This window comes from Leopardus geoffroyi, chromosome D2 (genome assembly GCF_018350155.1).
Source record: "Leopardus geoffroyi isolate Oge1 chromosome D2, O.geoffroyi_Oge1_pat1.0, whole genome shotgun sequence".
NCBI classification, from domain to species: domain Eukaryota; kingdom Metazoa; phylum Chordata; class Mammalia; order Carnivora; family Felidae; genus Leopardus; species Leopardus geoffroyi.
In genome coordinates, this window is record NC_059334.1 from 40188234 (window position 1) to 40212252 (window position 24019).

Consider the following 24019-nt stretch of genomic DNA (forward strand, 5'->3'; position numbering starts at 1 on the left):
AAGCTACACACCCAGCTGGCCAGGTGTCCATCCCTACCTCACACCAGTGCCCCCGCCTCATCTCCCCGAGCCCTCAATGGCCCTGTCGAGGTTCCAGACCCAGGTTTTTCCTGTGCCCTCCACGTCCATTCAATCAGCTTCCAAGTCCACCTCTGGAATGTGTCAGACCCATCACTCACTTTCTCCCTGTGAGGGACGGGAGGAGGGACCATCAATCGCTCACATTCATGTTCCCCATAAGAACCTAGTTCAGTTCTTGGCGCGTGCGTGGTCAACCCAAGACAAATGTTCATGGAGTAGATTTCCACTGCCACGACCCAGGCTCAGACCCTCATTACCTCAGGCCTAGACTAGGACAACAGCAGCCTAAATACCATCCTTTAAAACCTCTTAAAACTTCTCCCTGTGACAGAGGGCCACATCCTCATCCCTCATTCCCAGTGAAGTTTGTCCACGTGCAGATCTCATTTCCACTCCCGTTGTCAGCAGACACGGTTTAAACTTCTTAGCTTGGGATGTAATGTGCTTCACAACCTGGTCCAGACCTGACGTTGCTCAACCTCCCTCCCCCAGACCCCTGCCCAGACCTAGTATTCTTCAAGCTTCCTGAGGGTATTCCCATCTTCACTGCTCTGCTCACATGTTCCTCCTGCCCACCCACCATCAATTCTGCACCTTTGTTCTTGTGTGGGTGTCATTTGCTCTGAGTCTTTCACTTCCATGCAGCTCTAGGTGGCGTCTCTCCATGTAAAAAGTTAATGGCACTACCTACCAAACTGGCCCTTTGGAGCTTGTGTCCTGATTTATATGCTTGCTTGTGCCTTTGCCCGCCATCTGGAAAAGTGCGTTTCAATGGTACTGACCGCCTCTCACACTGGTTTGTGTTCTCAGAAACTAGCACAGTCCTCAGAGGGAAGCCAGCTCAGAGGGATCTGTGGAAATGAGAAGAATTAGATAAAGGGTGAATGGCCATTGATTGCAATTGGGATAAGCCCTTACAATCTTTAATCTGGAGGTAGCTGGCACAGGACTCTGAACAATGTGTTATACAAGCTGATCTCTTATATTTTGGCTAAGACACCGATCACCTGTGGCTGTGGAACATGAGAGAAAAAGGAGTCGGTATCAGGCTCCCTGTATTGGGCTCGAAGTATAAGAAGCACGGAGGGTCAAGGATGACTCCCACCTTCTAGATTGGGCACTTGGTTGGTAACAAAGCTACCTAGTGCTGAAGAAGTGAGGAAGGGAAAAAGCTACTAAGAAACTAGAGTCAACTCTATTTTAGACAAGGCTATTTTCTAACGCTCTTAGTATCCCACACACATTCAGTAGTTCTGTCAAACCGCATGGGGCAGCAAGGCCAGCTCCAAGGCTCATTAGTGAACAACTCTGCGTAGTTACTTTCTGAAACTTCATTCCTCCACACATTCAAACACAAGCTCATACCCACAGTCCCACGAACTCCTGATAGAGCCTCTGGCATTAAGAAGTGCTCCCTGTTAGTCCTCTCCCCTCTCCACCAATTTCAAGCCTTCCCACCCAGTCACAAGCCCCCTTCTGTCTTGCCCCAGTCCTTCCAGTTGGGATCAAAGCTGGACAATGGGCATTGACCCTGTTCCTAATTTATGGTCAAGTTCTTTGTAAGGGCCACAGCCTTCCTAAACCCTGACTGCTTGGCTGGGCCAAACTCTTGCAGAAGCTTCCCATGAGTTATGCCCCTTCTTGTCTCCTCGCCTACCTTGAGCACCGCCCCCCCCCCCCCCCCATCACCACCATTCCCTGGCTGGGAATCTGCTTTGAACAATGCCACTTACCTCTGGCCTAGAGCCAAGTGCTGACACCCAGCTAATGGTGAACATGGTAGCCACACACTCCACTGCTGCTCGCACTTGACTTCAGATCCCGCCGGTCTTGTGACAGTCTGCCAATCCTCAATTCTAGTGTGCCTCCATTACCCATGGATGCTGTTCTACCATTGAGTTTCTTATGGGGCACTGGGGAATAGGACTGAAGAGCTCTAATGCAGACTCCACTTACCTAGCACAGTACCTGGCAGGTAAGACAGCAGCAGCAGCAACTTCACTACCTGTTGAGTGCTTACTAAGGGCTAGGCACCCCTATGAAAACTTCACATGAATTGAGTCACTTCATCTTCAGAGCAATACTAAGAGGCAGGCACTATTACTTATTACCCAGACGCGGAAACTGAGGCAGAGAGTAAGCATCTATTGAGTGCTTTTTTATTTATTTTTTTAATGTTTATTTATTTTTGAGAGGGGCGGAGGGGCAGAAAGAGATTGGGAGACACAGAATCCAAAGCAGGCTCCAGGCTCTGAGCTCTCGGCACAGAGGCCGACACGGGGCTCGAACACACGGACCGCGAGATCATGAGTTGAGCCAAAGTCAGACGCTTAGCTGACTGAGCCCCCCAGGCGCCCCTATCAAGTGTTTTTTGACTGAATGAACTTCCATTGGGCCCAAAGAGTTGTCCAACAATCATTCTGTGGTCCATTCCCCCGGCAGATGTTTTATGTATTTATTATTTTTTTTAATTTATTTTTTTTTTAAGCATTAAACAATAGATACTCATTAAAGGCTAAAATATCAACTTTCAGTTTATCCAAGGGTCATCAGGCCCTAGGATATATTAGGTCAAGACGCCCAAAAGGCAATGATACCAAAAGGCAATTATACAATTTACAACGAAAAGCACAACTATGAAGTAGGCTGGTCTTTGTATTGGCTGGGTGACACGTTATTGCCACAGGGAAGAAGCTTTCTAGGGGAAGCAAGTTTAAAATTACAAGGTGTTTGCCCCCCACCCCCCAGCCAAAAGGCTTCTCCTCCATTACCTTTCCTCTTTTTCATTGCCAATTTTTTAAATATAGTCCAGCCTTTATTAAAACTGGGATGCTCTTTAAAATGCACATTTCTGGTTTTTGCTAAAACTAAGTTAGAACTTCTAAGACTGAGACCCAGAAATGTTTATATTTTAATAGCTTCACCACTCCATCCAAATGATTTTAACGCACATTAGAGAATCTTTTTCATAAATCTGTACCCACTTCCTCACTTCATGCTGTTTATTCATTTCTCTTTCTTCCTTTTTACTTAAATTGAAATCCAAGTTAGTTAACATATAGGGTTATAATGATTTCAGGAATACAATGTAGTGATTCATCACTTACATATAACATCCAGTGCTCATCCCCCAAGTGCCCTCCTTAATGCCCATCATCCATCTCTCCACCCAACACCCCACCAGCAACCCTCAGTTTGTTCTCTGTATTTAAGTCTCTTATGGTTTGTCTCCCTCTCTGTTTTTATCTTATTTTTGCTTCCCTTCCCCTATGTTCACCTGCTTTGTTTCTTAATTCCCCATATGAATGAAATCATACGATATTTATATTTCTCTGACTTATTTTGCTTAGCATTAAATACACTCTAGTTCCATCCATGTTGTTGCAAATGGCAAGATGTCACTTTTTTTGATAGCTGAGTAATATTCCTTTATATATATATATACACACACACCACATCTTTATCCATTCATCAGTTGATGGACATTTGGGCTGTTTCCACAATTTGGCTATTGTCGATAGTCCCCAGCACGTTTTTTTTTTTTAATTTTTTTTAACATTTATTTATTTTTGAGACAGAGAGAGAGCATGAACAGGGGAGGGTCAGAGAAAGAGGGAGACACAGAATCTGAAACAGGCTCCAGGCTCTGAGCTGTCAGCACAGAGCCCGACGCGGGGCTCGAACCCACGGACCGCGAGATCATGACCTGAGCTGAAGTTGGATGCTTAACCGACTGAGCCACCCAGGCGCCCCCCCCCCCCCCGCCCAGCACATGTTTTAAATGCATCCTCACTCATGTACCTGACCAGCCTCTGCCCTTCTCTCCTTCTTTACCAAAAGGATCAGAAGTAGAGAATCCTAGACTGTGTGTGCTGCTCCACTACCCTCAAATGTTCATCCCCTTCACTTAAAATGTCTCTGTCTACATTTTCCCCCTCCTGGAGGGAAAACATAATTTCAGAAGTGCTCTCCTCCCTCTTGTCAGTTTTGACCCACACTTAGTACTCCTGGATCCCTGCTCCTACCCTCCTGAGCCACACCTTCAGTCTCTACTTCTGGGCTCACCAACTTTCCCGTTTCCTATTGCCAGAGTACAAGCAAAGCCTCATTTCCAAGGAGAGCATCCCTGCTCAATCCTGCTACATTCTCCAGTCGCTCTCTCTTCGTCACCAAACTTCTCCAGAAGATCACCTCAGTCTTTTTCCTTTCCTTACCAATATCCGTGCCCTTAGCCACCCGATCCGAATTTCACTTCCACATCCTGAAAGGAAACTGTGGAAAGTCCTCAAAGGCCATCCTGGGTCTTTCCACACATCCCTCCCTGCTGTCAAGTGCAGACTTTGGAGGCTGCTGTTCAGACCCTCCCCGGTCAGGTTCCTGCCCATCTGTCTTTGGCCCAGTTTCCTTCACATTGCCATGAATTTCACCCACTGAAAACTTACCTCTCCTTTAAGGTTCCTTTGGAAATGTCCTCTCTTTCATGAAGCTTGCTCCAATCTCACTCCCCTAAATTCTTAGCTTCTATTTGCACCAGGTACTTAGTTCCTATTATATGTGCACACAAGCTGTACTTGACCCAAAAGTGCTGTAGGGCAGAGGTCATGCCCTATTCTTATTCCCCATAGTAAATGGCAGGGCCAGGAGGAGGGCAAGGCAATCAGAGTTCCCCCATAGCAAAATTTTAGAGGCGCTCATTCTCAGGTTCATGTTAACTGCAGAGATGGCACTTAGATTTGGTTCTCTAGGGGCCACACTTATGCCACCCTGGTGACTACTTACGACCCTTTGACATAGATTGAAAATAAATGAATCTATAAACCAATGAATCAGTAAGACGACAGTGTAATGATTCCTTATCTTCCTTGTGAATGAAATTGGAGAGAGTAAATGTAGAATGCAATCATAATCAGTGAGACAGAAAGGCAAGTCTGCCGGGGAGTTTCTAGGAATATACATAAAAACACCAGGAGGACTCTCCCCTCTTCTTCCATGAGATGCTGTCATGGCTGAATATAGCACCTGGAATTATTGACGGCAGCCACACTGGGAAGAGCCCAAGGATGAGACCGGTGGAGACCAGAAAGGCAGAGCCAAGAGAGAGGGTGCTGGAGCCCTGACCCATCGCGTCTGCGGCCTGCCCATTCTCTGGACTTCTCGTGGGAGACAAGAGATCATTTGATCCATTAAGCCACTTGCATCAAGGGTGTCAGCCTGTTTCCAAGTCAGGGTTTTTGGTCACTTACGTCAGGCAAAATAATACTGAGAAGTGTCATTTCCCAGGAGAGAAGCGTGTGGCAGAACAGGGAGCCAGGCAATTTCTGCACCCTCTTCTCTTCCTTCTTTCCGGAGATGGGTGAATGGGTCTGGGTAAAGGCCCCACGCTCAACCTGGCCTCTCGAGCTCTCGCTCCTGAAGGCCTCGGGGATCAGGACCGGCCACAGCCCCACCGTGCTTCGGTCCTCCACGTGAGAAGCAGATCGGGCGGGCTCTTCAGCTGACACAGAGAGAACTATCATTCTCCAGCGGCTTCTCTTCAAACTAGCCAGGAGGAACAGGATACTCAGCTTTGGCCTGGTGTCCTGCACTCTCTGGTGGCCTTTTAGCATCTGTAAAGTTGATTCCTTGATTCCCGCTTGGCCCTTTCGGCCTGGTTCCAAGCAGGTTAAGAGACACAAGTCATTCGATACTTCCCAAACCCCCTAAATTCTTCTCAGAAAGTAACCACATTAAATTTCGCCAAAGTAGGCAAGTTGAAGAAGCAAAGGACCAGGGGTTTTCATGAGAAAAAGTCTGTGGCATCTGAACTCTGGTTTCAGGCGAAGGTGGACTGACAGAGACAGGCCTTGCCCTCACCTGTGAAGTGACGAAAAACCAGCACCGTTCGGTGCGAAACAACAGCTGTTGGGACAGTGAACCTGAGGCAACAGAGGACAAAGACCTCTGAGGAACGGGAAACAGTGTTCCCTGCAACCGCATCAGCGCTCTGCCTTGTGGGTGAAGCCCAGTGGTCTCCGAGCCCGGAGTCCAGGGGTACCTCCAGAGGGTCCCCCTGAGTCTTCAGCTGAGTAATAAATGCATGGGGAGGAAGAAGTGATAAGAAGCCAAGGAAAGAAACTCTCAGATGACTGGAGGGCACACGAGCTCTCTCAAAGAGAGCTGGGAATAAGTTACCTTTCTGTCAACCATACCTCAGTAAAGTGGTCTAAAAATACAATGAAGATAGTGTCTCTTTCCACAGCCAAAGTGACAGTTCTCATAATTCACTCAACATGGGGCAGTGTCCCTAGAGTGTGTGGCCTTAATGGTGGGAGAAAACTTGCCCTAGACTCAACTCTTCTCTGGTCCCACCTAACAAAGCTTCTTGAAAGCAAGACCAGAAAGGATCAAATTATTCCCGAGTACCTTAATGGCATCCAGAAACAAAGCTCACAAATATTTACAGGGATAAAAATATCCAACACCCAAGAAGATAGAATTCACATCTCATCCAAAATTACTCAGCGTAGAAGAAGGTTGAGAGAAAAAGCGTCATCTCCTTTTTCACCCCGTTCTACCTCCTCCCTCTTATGCCCAGATCTGGCTGGGGATGCTTCCAAGAGGGCTACCCTGTGTCCCAGAGCCACAGTGATTCACCCCGCGACTAGCGGGCACTCACAGACTCTTGCTGTCAAGCCCCAGCACCAGACTGCCTGGGCTGCGCTGAGCCCAAGGGCCCCCTGAGCCCGCCCTTCCACCCCCAGCCCTCCACGAGGGTGCCCTCACAGGCCCAGGCTGGGGGGCGGGGGGACACGTGCTCCCTCGCTGCCTTAGACACCTGCCTGGCAGACTGAGACAGGTCATCCATGCTGGGGACACAGTGCCTGGTGGCCCAACTGACCCGGAAACCATCTCTCCAGGGTACCTGGGACTTCTTTCTAAAGAATATACAGAACTGATACGAGATAACATTTCTTTTTAATGAAACCAGTGCTTTCCCCATTATTTCCCCCCCTTTCTCTCTTCCCATTTAAGCAACTAGGCTGTTCTGTTCTCATTGCCTCAGGAAAGATATATGATGACCAAAAGCAGATCTTTTAAATTTTTAATTAATTTATTTTTTATATAATTGTTTTAATGTTTATTTATATTTGAGAGAGAGAGACAGAGTGCAAGGGGGGGGGGGCAGGCAGAGAGAGGCTGAAGCAGGCTCCAGGCTCTGAGCTGTCTGCACAGAGTCCAACACTGGGGCTTGAACTCACAAACCACGAGATCATGACCTGAGCTAAAGTCGGATGCTTAACTTACTGAGCCACCAGGGAGCCCCTAAAATTTTACTTAAGAATCCTCTTCCTGGCATTTATGTTTCCATGCCTATACCCTTCCTTAAATAACAGAAAGGATTCAGAATAAAGACTTAGATTTGGAAGAATTTTAAAAAAGAAGCAAAGTTCTCCCTAAAGTTCAAGGTTGGGTGTGAAACTTCCAAGGGGCCAGGAGAGCAGTCAGGGCCCATGGACCACCCAGCGCCCACCCAAGGAAGCCCCCTGCATGGCCTGTGTCCAGCGAGAGCGTCTCTCCAACAGCATCACCCGGATGTCTGCCCACACTGGTTGATCCAGAAGAAATCTTGGTACCCCAAATCTGGGGTCTTGGTACCCCAGAACTTGGCATCCTTCCCCATCCAGCCCTATCAGTAAGCGTGGATTAATGGTCCTACAAAGTATCGCTACCGAGCAAACTGGAGAAATCCTCACAGTCCACTTCCAGTGGGGAGCTCAGATCTAAGGCATGTCGAACACTCCCAAGTCCTGCACAGTGGCAGCCCCTTTCACTCTTCACAGACCGTAACCTTCACCTCGGGCAATCTTGTTCTCACACGCGCGCGCTCGCACACACACACACACACACACACACACACACACGCACACAGTCTTTTCAGCTCATCTCCCATTTGCGCCTTCCGGTTGCTTGGGCAAACTCTCTTGCTCTCTGAGGAATCCTACAAACAACCAGTTGCATCGGAGAATCCAAAACAACCTGTTAAGGCTACCCTTGAAAGCCCATTTATAAAGCTGTCTTTAGAGAAAAAAAAAAAAAAAGCAGAGTTCAGGTTTGGAGGAAAAAAATACAGTTGGGAACCTCATGTTTTGAAACTTGAAACAAGCAGAAAAATGTATTGCTCTTTGGTTGGTTGATCTTACAAATCTTGATCAATGTTTAATGCAACCTAAAAGCAGAATAAAAGTAAATATACTTTAATACAATCAGAATTGTGAAAAGGTACAAGCCAAAGAAATCAGAGGTGGGGTCAATTCTATGTGACTATGTAAATGAAGCTTTTCGATAGTTTTCGAATTAGTTCAAGTAAGATCCAAACTCAGCATGATAACAACGGTGTTCTCAAGCACAGTGTTTATCAACCCATCCTTTCTTCTCCTTCTCTTGCTCCCCTCCCCCCTTTCTTACTGTTATCCCTATCATTCTTGTAGGGGTCCTCCTCCTGTGCCCACCCCTTAAATGATGGAACGTGTAATGGATGTGCCTGAGCCCCGTCCTGCACATTCTGCACATTCTCCTAGGTACCCGACTCCCTCTCCTAGCTTCACCTAGCTCATATGCCGATGACTGCTACGTTCCTATCTCCTGCCTGGACATCTCTCTTGTCCTCTGAACCTGTGCCGCACATCAACTGGTCTTTGGCCACTTACATCTGCGTATCTCAGGGTCACCTGAGACTCAACATGTCCACAACGGAAGCCATCGTTTTCACAAAACCTACTTCCTCTTTACGTTCCTCACCTCAACAAATGGCTAAGCTCTAAGTCCGGTTGGTTGCCCATGGCAGAAACCTGGGCATCACCTTGACTTTCTTCTGTCCCTTATCCTCCCAGCCAATATCAAATCCACTGGGTTCTCCCCATCTCTGCTGTCTACACCCTGATCCTAGCCCTGGTCATCCTGCATCTGGATAATTATAAAACCTCCTAAGTGGTCTCTCTTTTCCACGCGTACCCACTCAAATCCTCTCTCTCCCCTCTAAAGCCACAGCTCCAGTCCTCACATAAACCCTTTCAGTGAATCCCACTGCACTTGCCATACAGAGCACAGTGTGATGTGGCCATTAGCCACTTCTCCAGCTTGGAGTTGCACCATCTCCAAGCTCCGCACAACCCAGCCAGCGTCTGAGCTGGGCCATTCCGTTCTGTGGGAGTGTCTTGCTCTCCCTGTCTGCTGGGCTGAGCTCAGACTAACCCCTTAAGTTTCATTTCCTCAGGAAGACTCATCCAGGCTAGGTCTGTCCTCTTAGGTGCCCTTGGCCCACGCTGCACCCCCCACCCCCGCCCTGAGGGCAGGAGCCCCATCTGTTCTGTGCATTTGTCTTCGCTACCTCCCTGCGTGGTCCCAAAACACAGCAGACAATTAATGGAACATCTCTACTAACTGATTAGCACCAAGCCCTTCCGGTTCCCCCTTGTGAATAGGCCACCAATGCCATCTCTCTCTCGATTACTGCATTAGCCTCCTAATGGGTGTCCTCACCTCTCTCTCTCCATCCTCCCCTCCATGCTGCTGCCAGAGAGCTTTTCTAAAATGCAGTGCTGATAGCATCAGCCTCCATTGCCTTTAGGATAAAATCTACGGCATCTGGGCACAAATTACCAGGCCTTTCACAGCCTGGTTCCTGTTCCCTCCCCTGCGTGGTCTCTCCTCCTCCCTGCCTCACACCCCCAACTCTCCCCTGTCAGGTCTCTAGCTGTCTTGTACTCTCACATCCTCCCCCTCGCACCCCCAGCAATCAGTCACCAACTTCCTTCAGGAAGCCTTCCCTGACAGGGCTCCTCCGCTGGGCTGGCTGTCCCATTTTGTCAGTGCACATGGTTAGGTCACTAAATACATCCTCTGCCAGGACAGTCCTGGTCTATACCCGCAGGTCTGGCTTAGATTAATAGCTCCCTTGTTCATTCTCAAAGCCTGTTGCTCTGGGCAATAAACCACTTGTTCCATCTAACAATGACTATCAATTGCTTATCCAATCGCCTATTTCCCCCCTAGACAAGGTAAAAAAAAAAAAAACAAAAAACAAAAACTGTTTTATTCACAACAACATCAGGCACAATGCCTGGTACCTAGAAAACACCATGTGTTTATTAAACAAGCATGGGTACTTATATACTGTAAAAGCATGCACTTTCATTAGGATATTTATTTCCTTCTAGTGTTTGCTCCTGAGAAACAATAAGCTGGCCCCCAACATTTAACTTAAAGATTATGTATTTCACCAAATGATTTTAAATATATATCTTGAAGAGATTTTGAGATTTTCAAAGCCTAACTCCAAAATATATATACATCACCCTCTGCATATGGCACACCATGACCTCAGCTCCAGCTTCCAGCTACTTTCCCATCAGTGCTGACACATTTGCAAGGAGCCAGACCTGCACCCAGCCTGCCCCTGGTGGCCAGCAGCACAGGTCCACGAAAGGGCAGAAGGCCAATTGGGAATATGGTCAGCACTCGGGGAACTGGTTTCTTTCTATGACAGTAAGGGCCCATTTGCTATCCAATCCAGGCCTCACAGGCACTAGGCTTTCCCAGAGTAAAACAAAACAAACAAACAGAACTGTTTTTCACAAAACACTTTCTTAAGGATACTTACATCAGATAGCATTGGCTCATCAAGTTCTTCCACTCTGCTCAGGTTAGGTGCCCCGTATCGATCGCTAATTTCAGCTAGCGTTTTGCCTGAGTCTGGTGTTATAGCCTACAATCATTAAAATTCATTTCTAATATTAGATGAGTTCAAAGTGAATATGTTAATTTTCTTTGATTTTGGTAGGAGATTTCTGAATTACAACATCCAAATTCAGTGTCATTAATTAATGGAATGAACCAACACCTGTTAATGGAGAGAGAATTCTAGAGATAAATGCTAAAACTTACTTAAATTTAAGAAATTTAATTTAATACAGAAAATTAACATGTATCATTGGAAGTAAACATATGGTCAATAAATATCTCATGACATTCTGGTTTTTAAAAATGGGTGATGGGCATTGAGGAGGGCACTTGTTGGGATGAGCACTGGGTGTTGTATGTAAGACATAAATCATGGGAATCTACCCCCAAAACCAAAAGCACACTGCACACACTGTATGTTAGCCAATTTGACAATAAATTAGATTTAAAAAAAATAAATACAAACGCAAACCAAAAGTCCAATTTTTATCCATTTTGAGATTTTGCTCTAAAGAACACTGTACTTGTGAACTGTTGTTACTAGAACACATACTTGGACTATCAAGTTTGATAATTTCCTTATTAAAAAGTTTAGCTCCTAATGCATCAAAGTTAAGCTTTGCCCCCCAGGACACTCATTCATTTCACGTGACACAGAATAATGTTTCCTTCTCACCTCTGAATGTGAACTATCTTCACTCGTAGGTATGTTTTCTATATTCATTCCCATCTCCTACAACATATAAAAATGAAGAAAAATATTTGAATATACTTTCCATTTTGATTCCATGTTTAATGTTCAAGAAGGTTTATTTTTACATAGTTCTATGATCAGTTTAACAGCAAACATGTCATCACTTTTAAAAGGGTGACCTGAATACATTTAGTACAAAACTGCAGCTCACAGTCTCATTTAACACTTGACACTAATAGAAAACCATGTTTTATTTATAATTGAACACGACTCTTTAAAAAATGAAATGATCTGAGACATTAAACTGAAAGCCAAATTATTAGTCAGGGTGACAAGTGACAAAACAAAAACTTTCCTTCCATTTGACATCACTGAATCCTCACCAGAGAGAAAGGGGATATACGTCCCCATGTATTTAAAAAATTTTTTTTAACGTTTATTTATTTTTGAGACAGAGAGAGACAGAGCACGAACGGGGGAGGGGAAACAGGCTCCAGGCTCTGAGCTGTCAGCACAGAGCCCGACGCGGGGCTTGAACTCACGGACAGCGAGATCATGACCTGAACCGAAGTCGGCCGCTCAACCGACTGAGCCACCCAGGCGCCCCAACGTCCCCATGTATTTATGTGTGTGTGTGCACATGCATGTATAACCACGTGCCCTCCAACATTCAGACTGAGATAACATCAGCGTCTGTGTTTTTGTTAACTACGTGTGTTTTCAGACTATGTATAGGGTTTTGAGTTTATCTTTTTTGTTTGTGTTTTATCTTAGTATTTTATTTTTTTAAGTAGGCTCCATGCCCAACACGTAGCCCAATGAGGAGCTTGAACTCACAGCCCTGAGAGCTGAGATCAAGTGCCTGACACTTAACTGACTAAGCCACCAGGTCCCCTTAATTTATCTTTTTAAGAATCTCATTTTTGATTTCAATCCATTCTTACACCTTTCAAAAAAGTGCTCTAAATAATGATGCTCTCATCTAAGCCATGAATAGGCATATTCAATGAAACCTACTTCTATTTTTCATTTTAATTGTGGAGTAAATCGAGCCTGGTTATAAACATAGAATATAAAATATCCAGTTGAAAGGTATAACTCAGTCCTTCAGAAGTTTGGTCTATGTGACACACACATTTTGGATCCCAGGGAACATTGGCCAAATTAGAGGTCTGACATTATACAGACAGTCAATGGAAACAGACTTTTTTTTTTAATTATTTTTTTAATGTTTTTTATTTATTTTTGAGACAGAGACAGAGCATGAGCAGGGGAGGGGCAGAGAGAGAGGGAGACACAGAATCCCAAGCAGGCTCCAGGTTCCGAGCTGTAAGCACAGAGCCCGACACGGGGCTGGAACTCACGAACTGTGAGATCATGACCTGAGCTGAAGTCAGACGCCCAACCAACTGAGCCACCCAGGCGCCCCGAAACAGACTTTTTAACATAAGTCCCTGCGTAATTGAATGAAAGACATGAAACAGCCATATAAAAATATTTTGAAACGTAAAAATATTGTTGATAACACATCTAACACGAGGAAGAAATATGCGACTCAGAGATCAGAACGCCCTCAACGTTACAAAGAACTTAACCTTCAACATCAGCTACCATAGTCAAGGACAACTGTGCCTTGACTAAAATGTTGCTAACATCCCCAAGAGAGAACTCTACTGCTCACAAAGCAGTTTCACATATACAGTCTTGCTGATTCTCATGACAAACCAGTAAGATACTGCTAGTGATATCCTGTTATTCTTATTTTTCAAAAAGGCAAAAGGAGACTAACAAGGTTATAAGACTTGTGTCAGTCACACAGCTAATGTGTAGCACGTCTATGAATCCCACGTTATAACAGCTGGAAGAAACAGTTTGAGGGTTCTAAGAGGTTTTAAATAAAGCGGGCAGGTATAAAACTTCAAATTACCTTCTCTAATTGTTCCTGAGCTCTGTGTAGTTCTTCTACTCTTTGTCTCTCTTTTTCTTGCATTTCCAACTCCAGCTGGAATGCCAGCTGTTGCTGAATATTCAGAAATAAATAAGTCATGTTAAAGTCAGATCAATTGCCAGGAATTAACTCTAATCACTCTGAAATGTCCCAGGATAATTAAGTTTATACCTACGTAAATTTCAGACGCTTACGAGAATAAATGATCACAGCCGCCTAATACTTTAGCTTTTACAAATATTTCCTGAAGTCTAACATAAAAAAGGAAGCTTCCTTAATTGCTAATTTGCAGAAAAGAACAATCTGCACAAAATCATGTTATTTTCTCTGTTCTTCTTAGAGCAACAAATGAGATTGTCGTACTTTTTTTCAGATAAAATCTCTTCATCCATAGATAGGTCTTCAAATAGCCAAACCTTGGTTACAGAAGAGTGGATGAGAAAACCTTAAGTATATTATCTGAAACCACAGATAATCAACAGCATATTTGGTTCCAACTCAACAGACATGCCACACTAGAATAGGGTCAGCAAACTAAATTCTGTGGGCCACATGTGAACCCAGTCCTGTATTGTACAGTCCATGAGCTAAGAAAGGTTTTACAGTTTTAAATGGCTGAAAAATACTGAAAGAATAATATTTCGCAACACATGGAAATTACAGAAAATTCAAATTTCGGTGCCTATAAACAAAAGTTTTGTTGAAACACTGCCAGGTTCATTTGCTTGCTTATTGTCTGTGACTGGTTTTGCAGAACGGCGGTTGGGTAGTTGCAACAGGGACCATAGGTGGTACTCTCATCATTTTCTGCTCTGCTCAGCACACTACAAATCACGGTCATGCCATTTTATCTCAACAGTTCTTGGAGTGGCATGGTATCACCACACCATGACATTTTTTAAAACAGTGCACACCCATCATGTCAAAACAAGAAAAGATGTGGATTTGGAATGTTGCTCTTTGAAGATACAGTGGAGAGTGGAGTATTTTATTATCAAATTAAATGGCAAAGTATGGTGTTTACGAAGCAATGATACTTTATTAAAAGAATGCAATACTAGGAATGCAAGCTGGTGCAGCCACTCTGGAAAACAGTATGGAGGTTCCTCAAAAAACTAAAAATAGAACTACCCTACGACCCAGCAATTACACTACTAGGCATTTATCCAAGGGATACAGGTGTGCTGTTTCGAAGGGACGCACACACCCCCATGTTTATAGCAGCACTGTCAACAATAGCCAAAGTACAGAAGGAGCCCAAATGTCCATCAATGAATGAATGGATAAAGAAGATGTGGTATATCTATAGAATGGAATATTACTCGGCAATCAAAAAGAATGAAATCTTGCCATCTGCGACTACGTGGATGGAACTGGAGGGTATCATGCTAAGTGAAATTAGTCAGTCAGAGAAAGACAAATATCGTATGACTTCACTCATATGAGGACTTCAAGAGACAGAACAGATGAACATAAGGGAAGGGAAGCAAAAATAATATAAAAGCAGGGAGGGGACAAAGCATAAGAGACTCATAAATATGGAGAACAAACAGAGGGTTACTGGAAGGTGTGTGGGAGGGGGGGATGGGCTAAATGCGTAAGGGGCACTAAGGAATCTACTCCTGAAGTCATTGTTGCACTATATGCTAACTAATTTGGATGTAAATTTTAAAGAGTAAAATAAAAGGGCACATTTTGTAAAAAAAAAAAAAAAAAAAGAATGCAATACTACCAGACTGAGCACGTGTCATCACAATATTCTCAGCCCACATGAAAACAAAGGTCAGAAGTATTAGAAAATTTAAGCAGAATTACTTCATCACAGGATTTCTTCACAAAAAATTAAAAATAGAAATGAGACTGCAATGGAAGCAAGTTCCCAAGTGGTTCCTTTGTTAGCAAAGCAAAGACGCTCACTTATCAATGATGATTTAATGACGTGTTTTGATTTCAGTGTCCTGGGGGCAGGGGGTGGGGTGTGGGGGGGGACTTACATTAAGATTTTGGTGAAACAGTTGCTCAAAGAGTTGATGGCTTTGAGAGCAACATCAACAGGCAATTAAAAACAAGGCGAATTATTTTGAGCGATTTTCCTTGGCTCCTGACGGGTAGACTAATGTTCCCAACACTGCTCAGGGGTTACTGTTTACTGGAATCAAGGCTGAGGGTTTTTGTTTTGTTTTGTTTTTTGGAGAGAGAGACAGGGGAGAGGGAGAGAGAGAGAGAGAGAGAGAGAGAATCTTCAGCAGGCTCCATGCTCAGCGCAGAGCCTCACTCGGGCTTGATCCCACGACCCTGGGATCACGACCCGAGCTGGAACCAAGAGTAAGACGCTCAACCGACTGAGCCACCCAGGGGCCCCAGGCCTGAGTCTGAAGTGACTGAAAGATCAGCCTCTATGAACAGTCTCCATGGGACAACTACAGGCAAGAATATTTTCAAAGAAGTCGAGAAACACTAATTCAGTACAACCAGCAGCGAAACTTGCTAAGATGTGTTACGACCAATGGTGAACGGAAAGAGGCTCAGTTGGACACGTTTACCAAGCTTGTGAAAACACAGCGTGGAGAGCCTATGAGTCGTGGCCGTATTGCCCACCAGCAGGTGCTCTGCAGGAAGCGTCACGTGCTCTTGAGCCAGCGGGACCAGCAGCACCTTTCCTTCACCCTTACGAGCGTGCCCATCATCAGTTCTGTGAATTTGTGTCAGGAACGGAAACCAAATAAATCTAGGCTTGCCCTACCACACAGCAGTTCCACGGCTTCACCGTGAAGCCGAAATTTGAATTTTCTATACTGGCCATGTATCATGAAATGAAAACACGGTAACAGTTTAGTGTGAATTTGGGGGCTCAGGACCAAGATTGAAATTTTTCTGAATGAGAAGAATCATGTTCAGTCACTATTATCAAACTGTAAATGGCTTTGGAAATAAGCTTTTGCTACAGACCTAATAATGTTTTTAAATCGATTCAAACTAAACATACAAGGTGAGACAGCACTAACATGTAAAAATTTAGCCCTGTAGGACAGACATTTCAACAACACCTAATGTTTGAATCACCATGTCAAGCTGCCTCATTCACTTCCCATGCAGGCCAAATCTAAAACAAGAAACTAGACCCCCATCCCCACACAAATCTGCAGCAGGTATATTTCCCAATCTCAAACTATAGATCCAGAGTTTTGTTGGGTTTTTTTTTTTTTTTTGGCCTTGATTTAAGTGCAAATTAAATTTCCATATCCCCAAATCCATTTAACTGTGTGATTGAGAAGCTTTTACCAACCTTCAATTGGAAGTGATTAATCTACAAGGTAATAACATGCCAAAAGGCAAAACAAGATAAAAATCTAACAGAATTCTACAAATGCATTCCAGGAGATAAATATGGTCAAAAATATATGCACATGGACTGATAATCAGTATTTGGCAGGAAGCATCTCTAAGCTATTTTCAAAGATGGAATACTAAAATCTCATTACAGATCAGCATTCACAGATAAATATTTTCAATCAATTTTGATGATAAGGAACATTAACTCTGAACTCCAACTAAGTGAAATATTATCTTTAAAAAATAATTTAAGTCTTCCAAGTAGTAAGCCGGATTCCAAAAAGAAAGTTATATTTTGCATTCAATTTTTTTTTTTATTTTATTTCATTGACACAACATTTGTGGAAATTTGTTCTCTCTTGCTATGTCTACATAATACTCCATAATACATACATATCCCATTAAGAGCACTTTAAAATTCTTTTTAACATTTATTTATTTTTGAGACAGAGACAGAGCATGAACGGGAGAGGGTCAGAGAGAGAGGGAGACACAGAATCTGAAACAGGCTCCAGGCCCTGAGCTGTCAGCACAGAGCCCGATGCGGGGCTCGAACTCACGGACCGCGAGATCATGACTTCAGCCGAAGTCAGACGCCTAACCGAATGAGCCACCCAGGCGCCCCAAGAGCACTTTAAAGCTATGCTTTTAAAACACATCTTTTAAAAATAATACATTTTGACAAATAAAGAGATAATAAACAGGAGTTAATATTTATTTACGAAAGGTCGTTGAAGGGAATTTCTTGGTAATTTTGTATCATGCACACTAGGATAAAAGTGATGGGGTAGGTAGCCGAAGTGCAAGAACACATCACTCAATCCACTTGCAGATATTCGCAGAGGAAGTGAGATAACTAATCTCTCAACAACAATGCAAAATGTACTTGGCAAATACCAACCACATTGGTCATCAGAACCAGTGTAACATTTTCGGGAAAATTTCAAAACCTAATTCCCTTCTTCACACATGAGTAAAACCATTAGAAAAGGTATTCAAAAAACAAAACAAACAAAGAGACAGACCACTTTTATACCTCCTCAGTAAGCTCTTAAGTAGAAAATGGCAGTAAAAATACTTCCCAGTTCACAAGGGCCCGGGGTTTACTGGAGAGTGCTTAAAAATCAGTAGCACTAATTGTGAGAGCAGGGAAGTGACCAGAGTCCCTCACTTGATCCAATGGACTCCGAGCGCCTCTATGTTTCTTTGCATCTCGGTCTCACTCTCTCCCAACCTCTTCTCTGGTGCTCCCTCCTCCCGACCCACGTGCCCCCTTTCCTCGTCTCATCTATTTCTGCCCACCAAGCTATTTCTTTAACTGGTCATAAAATCTTCTGGAGACTATTACTGTTATCTTCCATTCCCCATACAATGCTCAGGGTTCAATGCACAGCGGATCACTTCACGCTGGTCAACAGGATACCGCGAGAGGAGTGCTTGATTTCTAGTATTGCCAACTTGGATCTAAGTAAGACAAAGTGGATGAGTCAAAGAACGTTAAGTGCCTCTACATTTGTGACGTAACTGCCTTGGGGAAGGAGAACTGCTGAGAGGTTCTCCTTATTCTGATAGAAGGGGGCAGACACTGGTTGTAGAAGCTGAAGAACAAGGGCAGCTTCTCAAAAGTTGGGGCAACTACAGCAGACACTCACCCATTTGGATGATCGTTTGACATCCAACTCAATGCTTTGCCACCTCCTGATAGGAATTAGCCAAATGATTAGATAAAAAGAAGATTCGGAAGCAGTGAAGTTTTCAATAGCCATATCTGTCTAAGGTGCCTAGAATGTTCTACCCAAGTATCAGGTATGAGAGTTTAGGCAGAGAAACTATTTGCCATGTCTATACTCTCCTTCTTATCCACACACCCAAATCACGGGCTTCTTTCCCTTTCGCAAATGTGTAGCTGTGACTTGAGACTCTAGAGTCAAGTACTACGTGGTAGAATGGTAGGGATAACCTAAATTTAGTTCAGAGGCTCCTCATAAATTAAATTGGTCCAGAAGCCACTCTGGAAGTTTCCCTATCTTGTTTACACTCCAGGACTCATCCCTTAAACCGTTCTCTTACCAACATCTTCAGCTCCCTAATCCCGTTACCCCAAACCTACTTCAGTCAAGGGGTCTGCCCCTTCCACATCTTCACTCAAATATCTGGCCTAAGTGGAGAAAACCCATAATCATAAAACCAAACCAACTGGCAACATTGTAAACGCCTGGTCTCTAACTCTAACAGGGTACTCCATGCCACCAAGCAATGCTAAGTTTCCTGATCAACTCTAACATCCTCCAAAGCCACCATTTCAAACCCTCGCCGCTCTTCCCACACCTCCCACTTCACCTCCCCATTCTTGGAAGATGATCATGGTCTCTACTTCATAAAGAAGAAAGAGTCTGGGGCGCCTGGGTGGCGCAGTCGGTTAAGCGTCCGACTTCAGCCAGGTCACGATCTCGCGGTCCGTGGGTTCGAGCCCCGCGTCAGGCTCTGGGCTGATGGCTCGGAGCCTGGAGCCTGTTTCCGATTCTGTGTCTCCCTCTCTCTCTGCCCCTCCCCCGTTCATGCTCTGTCTCTCTCTGTCCCAAAAAAATAAATAAACGTTGGAAAAAAAAAAATTTTTAAAAATAAAAAAAAAAAAAAAGAAAGAGTCATTCAGAAACTGCTTTCAACTTTGTGCCACAAAACCTATACACCCACGTGTACCCAGACTATCCTCTCCCCATTTCTTAACGTCAACCACTCTCTTCCCTGCTGCTCCTAAATAAACCCAGCCTCCCTCCTTGAAAATCTCCTTGAAAGCATTACCTTCACTCACCGTCTCCCCCGTTATCCTCCCCCCTCCCCAACACACTGCTCCTATCAAGGTCACCAGTGGCCTTGAATGAGCACTTCACAGTCTTGCTCTCACTCAACCAGCAACCGACTCCTCGGGTCTCACTGAGACGCTCTCTCCCCTTGGCTTCCATGAGAACACACTCCCTGGGTTTCCTCCTACCCCAGCTGCTGCTGCTTCTCTAGCAAAGAAGGCGTAGATACAGAAACACAGAAACATGAAGATAGAAGAAAGCCATTCCTAACTGACTAGCGATGGGGAGTTTTTCGCCATTTGGGTCGCACCACACTGAGGCTGACCCCACTAATTCCAGTCACCCCTGAACCCCCACGCTTGTCTCACCTGCTGAATCAGGAGCTCCTCTGCTTTGAGCCTCTCCATCATTTCCTGCTCTATCAAAGCCAGTTCTCTCTCACGCTCCAGGCTGGCCATTTCCTTCTGTCTCTGGCAGTGTTCAAAAACAATATCAAGTGACTAAGTGGAGATAAAACAATTTGTGAAAACAATCTTGAAGGCATGTTAATCACCAACAATGGGGAAAGGGTAAGCAAATTTTACTTCACCCGTGTGGAAAATGTGTAACAATTTGGGGAGATGTGTGTTTTATTTGAACAAAGAGCATAAAATTAAAATTATACAGTGGGTATGTTCACGATTATGTAAAAACTACAAATGTATAGAAAATGTATAGAAAAAAGACTAGAAGAAAGAGGTCTTCTCTGGGTATTTTTTTATGTTTTTGATATTGTCCAAGTTGTTCTATAATAAACATGCTATATTTATAAACAGAAAGGAAGAACACTTGAACTTTTTAAAAAAGCAAATCGGACCAATTATTTGACTCTTCTACTTTTTTTTAATGCTTATTTACTTATTTTGAGAGACAGCTCACAGCTCCTGCATGTGAGCAGGAGCAGGAGAGGGGCAGAGAGAGAGAGGGAGAGAGAGAATCCCAAGCAGGCTCCACGCTGTCAGCTCAGAGCCCACCAGACTCAGGGCTAGATCTCAGGAATCAGGAGATCGTGACCTAGTCGGACGCTCAACCAACTGGGGCCTCCCTCACTCTTCTAATTTTCTCCAAGAAGGTCCCCACTTACCAGCTGCTCCATGGTCACATTTTCCTTATATTTGTAAATCCACAATGCTAAATATTCTACTGGATCCACTGGGCGAATTCTCGCCACTTCTGCAAGACCTTGAGTTAGACAAGTCCCGAGGCACTTTTGAAGATATGTCGACTCCATTTCTCACCCCTAACCTCTAAAAGGTAAATGTTTTTGCATTAATGCAGGAAATGTTCAGTAAGGCACAATAAAAGTAGAGTCCGGCGAGGCCAACAAAGCGTTACATCCTGTCACCAGTCATGGGCGCCCCCCTCCCCCCCGTCAGGGATGACACAAAAAAGCTGGCTCTGGGGAAACTTCTCACAGTTTCCAAAAAGCCTCCACAGATGTCACTACAACTAACACTAAGATGTGCTTTCAAAATCCTGAAGGGCTTTCGAGTCCAGGAGTCAGAGAAGAGCAACAAACAAAACCCCCAACCAGCAAAAGGAAGGAAATAATAAAGATTAAAGCAGAAATAAATGATACAGAAACTAAACAACAACAACCAAACAACGACAAAAAAAGAAAAAGGGTTACTGTCGTTGGGAGCTGACTACACGCCAAGCAATGCATGTGTCACTTAATCCTCACAACATGGGTAAAAAATCGGTATTATTTATCCCCACTGTGTGGATGAGGAAGCCCAGACACAAGGAGTGTAAGTCCATATGGTGGAGATGGGATTCATACCCAAATCTTGATTCCAGAGCCATTACCTTCATGACTAAGATGTTCCTCCCAAGCCATGGGGGTCCGTTTTAGAAAACATCACAATACTCCACCTCAAGAGACCACAGAAGTCCATGAATCTCTAAGGACAAAGAATAAAAAGAATTCAACCTTCAAAGGATAGCATAAGAGGCTCCTCATGCTTTGGCCCCAATTTCTTCGCCCGCTCGCCTCCAGACATCTCCTCTGCCACCAGCACATCCTGGGCTCTAACTATACTGAACATTCTGCCATGCTGCCAGTCACACCTTGCACACTTCAGTCTCCAGGACTGTTGTGCATAATGATTCCTCACCATCTCCCAGGCTGGGAAATGTCTCTCCTCACCCGCAATATGTAGGTCATCTCTCATTCCCTGAGCCTTCCCAAGCACCGTAAAGAAATTCTTCTCCAAGCAACTCACACAGCACCTGTCATACAACCTGAGAATCATCTGTGTACGTGCATGTCCGTCCTCCCTCTAGAAGACAAACTCCTCCAGCTCCTCAAGGAGTGTGTTTTAATCACAGGGCAGACACGCTGGTTTCCCATGGAGGCAAGTGAACGAGTTTCTCCATTCTCTCAATAATGTCCCAGTCTATTCAGTTTATGAAGATGGACAGGAATAATCTTAGACCAGATTTAATTTTTTTTGAGAGAGAGACAGAGCATGAGCAGGGGAGGGAGAGAGGGAGACACCGAATTGGAAGCAGGCTCCAGGCTCTGAGCTCTAAGTACAGAGCCCGACGCGGGGCTTGAACCCACGAACTGTGAGATCATGACCTGAGCCGAAGTCAGATGCATAACCGACTGAGCCACCCAGGTGCCCCAATCTTAGACCAGATTTAAAAGAGAGAAGAGAGAGAGAGAAAGAGAGAGAAGGAACGAAGGAGGAAGGAAGGAAGGAAGGAAGGAAGGGAGGAGGGAACAAGGGAAGGAAAGAAATGTAGCAACAACTGCATCTCAGGTGCTTTGAAAAAACTAATCACCCTCAAATTACCCTCACGGCGTCCAGTCTCTTCTGAGAATCTAATGAGATATAATCATTGTATATATTTATATACCGTGTGCCTATATGTCAATATATAAACATTGTATATATTTATACACCGTGTGCCTATATGTCAATATATAAACATTGTATATATTTATATACCGTGTGCCTATATGTCAGACACGAGCAATTATAGAGCAGAGAATGCCAGCATGTCTGGTCCTGTCCCTGGACAGATGCACCTAATATTCCGCATAAAATTTCAGAAACAACAACCTCCTGAGGTTCATCCATAAGCCCCACCTCTTCTCTCTCATTTGATGGTGGTGAGGGTACAAAATGGTATAGTCCCCATGGAGAGGAATTTAGCAATATCTAGAGAATTAAACAGATATTTACCCTTTGAACTATCAGTCTCACTTCTGGGGATCCTATCTTGCAAAAATATGGAGTGATGATACATACACATAGTTATTTTGCACCGTTATTTCGAATAGTCAAACTGCAACCGTATCCAAAACTTCTTCATTAAGGGACTGACGAAATACAGCAACACAATGAATTACTGTGCATATAAAAGACATGAGGAAGGTCTCTAAAATAGGGAGTGACCTCCAGGACACTGGGAGAAAAAAAAAAAGCAAGGTGCAAAAACTGTATATAGTATGTTTTGCATTAACAACAGCAGTGGAGAAAGGAATGTGTATATGTGTACATAAGTGCAGCCATAAAAACTTAAACTCTAAAAACTGGCACAAATGAGCCTAATTCCCTATCGAGCTGGCATGGGTGTCTTAACCATACAGAGAGAATGACAGTATTACAGATGAGTTTGAGACACGGTATCTTCACTGTGCTTCTTCCGTGGGATATACTCTAAAGACAAAAATAACTACATTGACAGGTCAATGTCATCTGAAGTGGAGTAACACAAAACAGGCAACAGATTCCTGAAAATACATGGGAAAGGAACCATGTCCCCAAGGAAGAAACCTCTGGCCTAAGAGCGGCTCCCAATGGAGGGTCAGTCTCGGATCTATGGGCATGGCTTAGCAGAACCCAGGTAACATCTGCTACCTCGCTTGGCATGTTTCCTGTCCATGAAATGACAATACCCATACACAGGTTCTTGCAAGGAATGTTACTTATCATATACACCAACGGGCGCATCGGCGCAATAGAAGAAAGCTCTTTCCCACAGAAACAGCTACCTCAAGCCCGTAGAAGTTGTCACAAGAAGTACAAAGAAGTCCTTTTGCCCATGCTTAGGACAAAGCCGGCCAGCCTAGTGAGAAAGGAGGGTCCCGGGTAGAGTTTCCAGTTCTCTCCACCCGGCGGCGCAGTGCAGCCAGCGGGGTTGAGGGGGAGGGGAGGGAAAGTAAGAGGCGGAGGAGGAGGCGGTAGCAACGGCGGCCGCCCCCAGGCGCTGCACTAACCTCGCTCTGCTCGGGGAGCCCAGGCGTCGCCTGAGCCCCACACTACTCACAAGGTCCAACGGCCCGAACCACCGCGCGCGCGGGACCCCAGCCAAGCGCCAGCAATAGGCCTGGGCGGCGCCCGCGCGCTCAAAGTCGCTAGGCATCTCCCGTCGCTAGGCAACGAGCGC

General features: G+C 44.6%; 1 protein-coding gene across 5 annotated transcripts; it reads right to left on the bottom strand.

The window, feature by feature from the left end:
* DYDC1 (DPY30 domain containing 1) lies at positions 1-23984 on the bottom strand. 5 transcript variants are annotated; one of them, XM_045437842.1, is made up of 9 exons: positions 23850-23984; positions 23625-23698; positions 21428-21522; positions 20703-20865; positions 19948-20049; positions 13422-13514; positions 11477-11533; positions 10721-10825; positions 2-932 (listed from the first exon to the last, which is right to left on the bottom strand). In XM_045437842.1, exons 4-9 carry the CDS (start codon positions 20847-20849, stop codon positions 888-890), a joined length of 549 nt encoding a protein of 182 aa, XP_045293798.1. In that variant the 5' UTR covers positions 20850-20865; positions 21428-21522; positions 23625-23698; positions 23850-23984; the 3' UTR covers positions 2-887. The 5 variants fall into 5 exon arrangements, with proteins under 5 accessions (XP_045293801.1, XP_045293798.1, XP_045293800.1 ...); XM_045437846.1 differs by lacking the exon at positions 2-932 and adding an exon at positions 8187-8287; XM_045437844.1 differs by lacking the exon at positions 23625-23698.
* Positions 23985-24019: the final 35 nt, after the last annotated feature.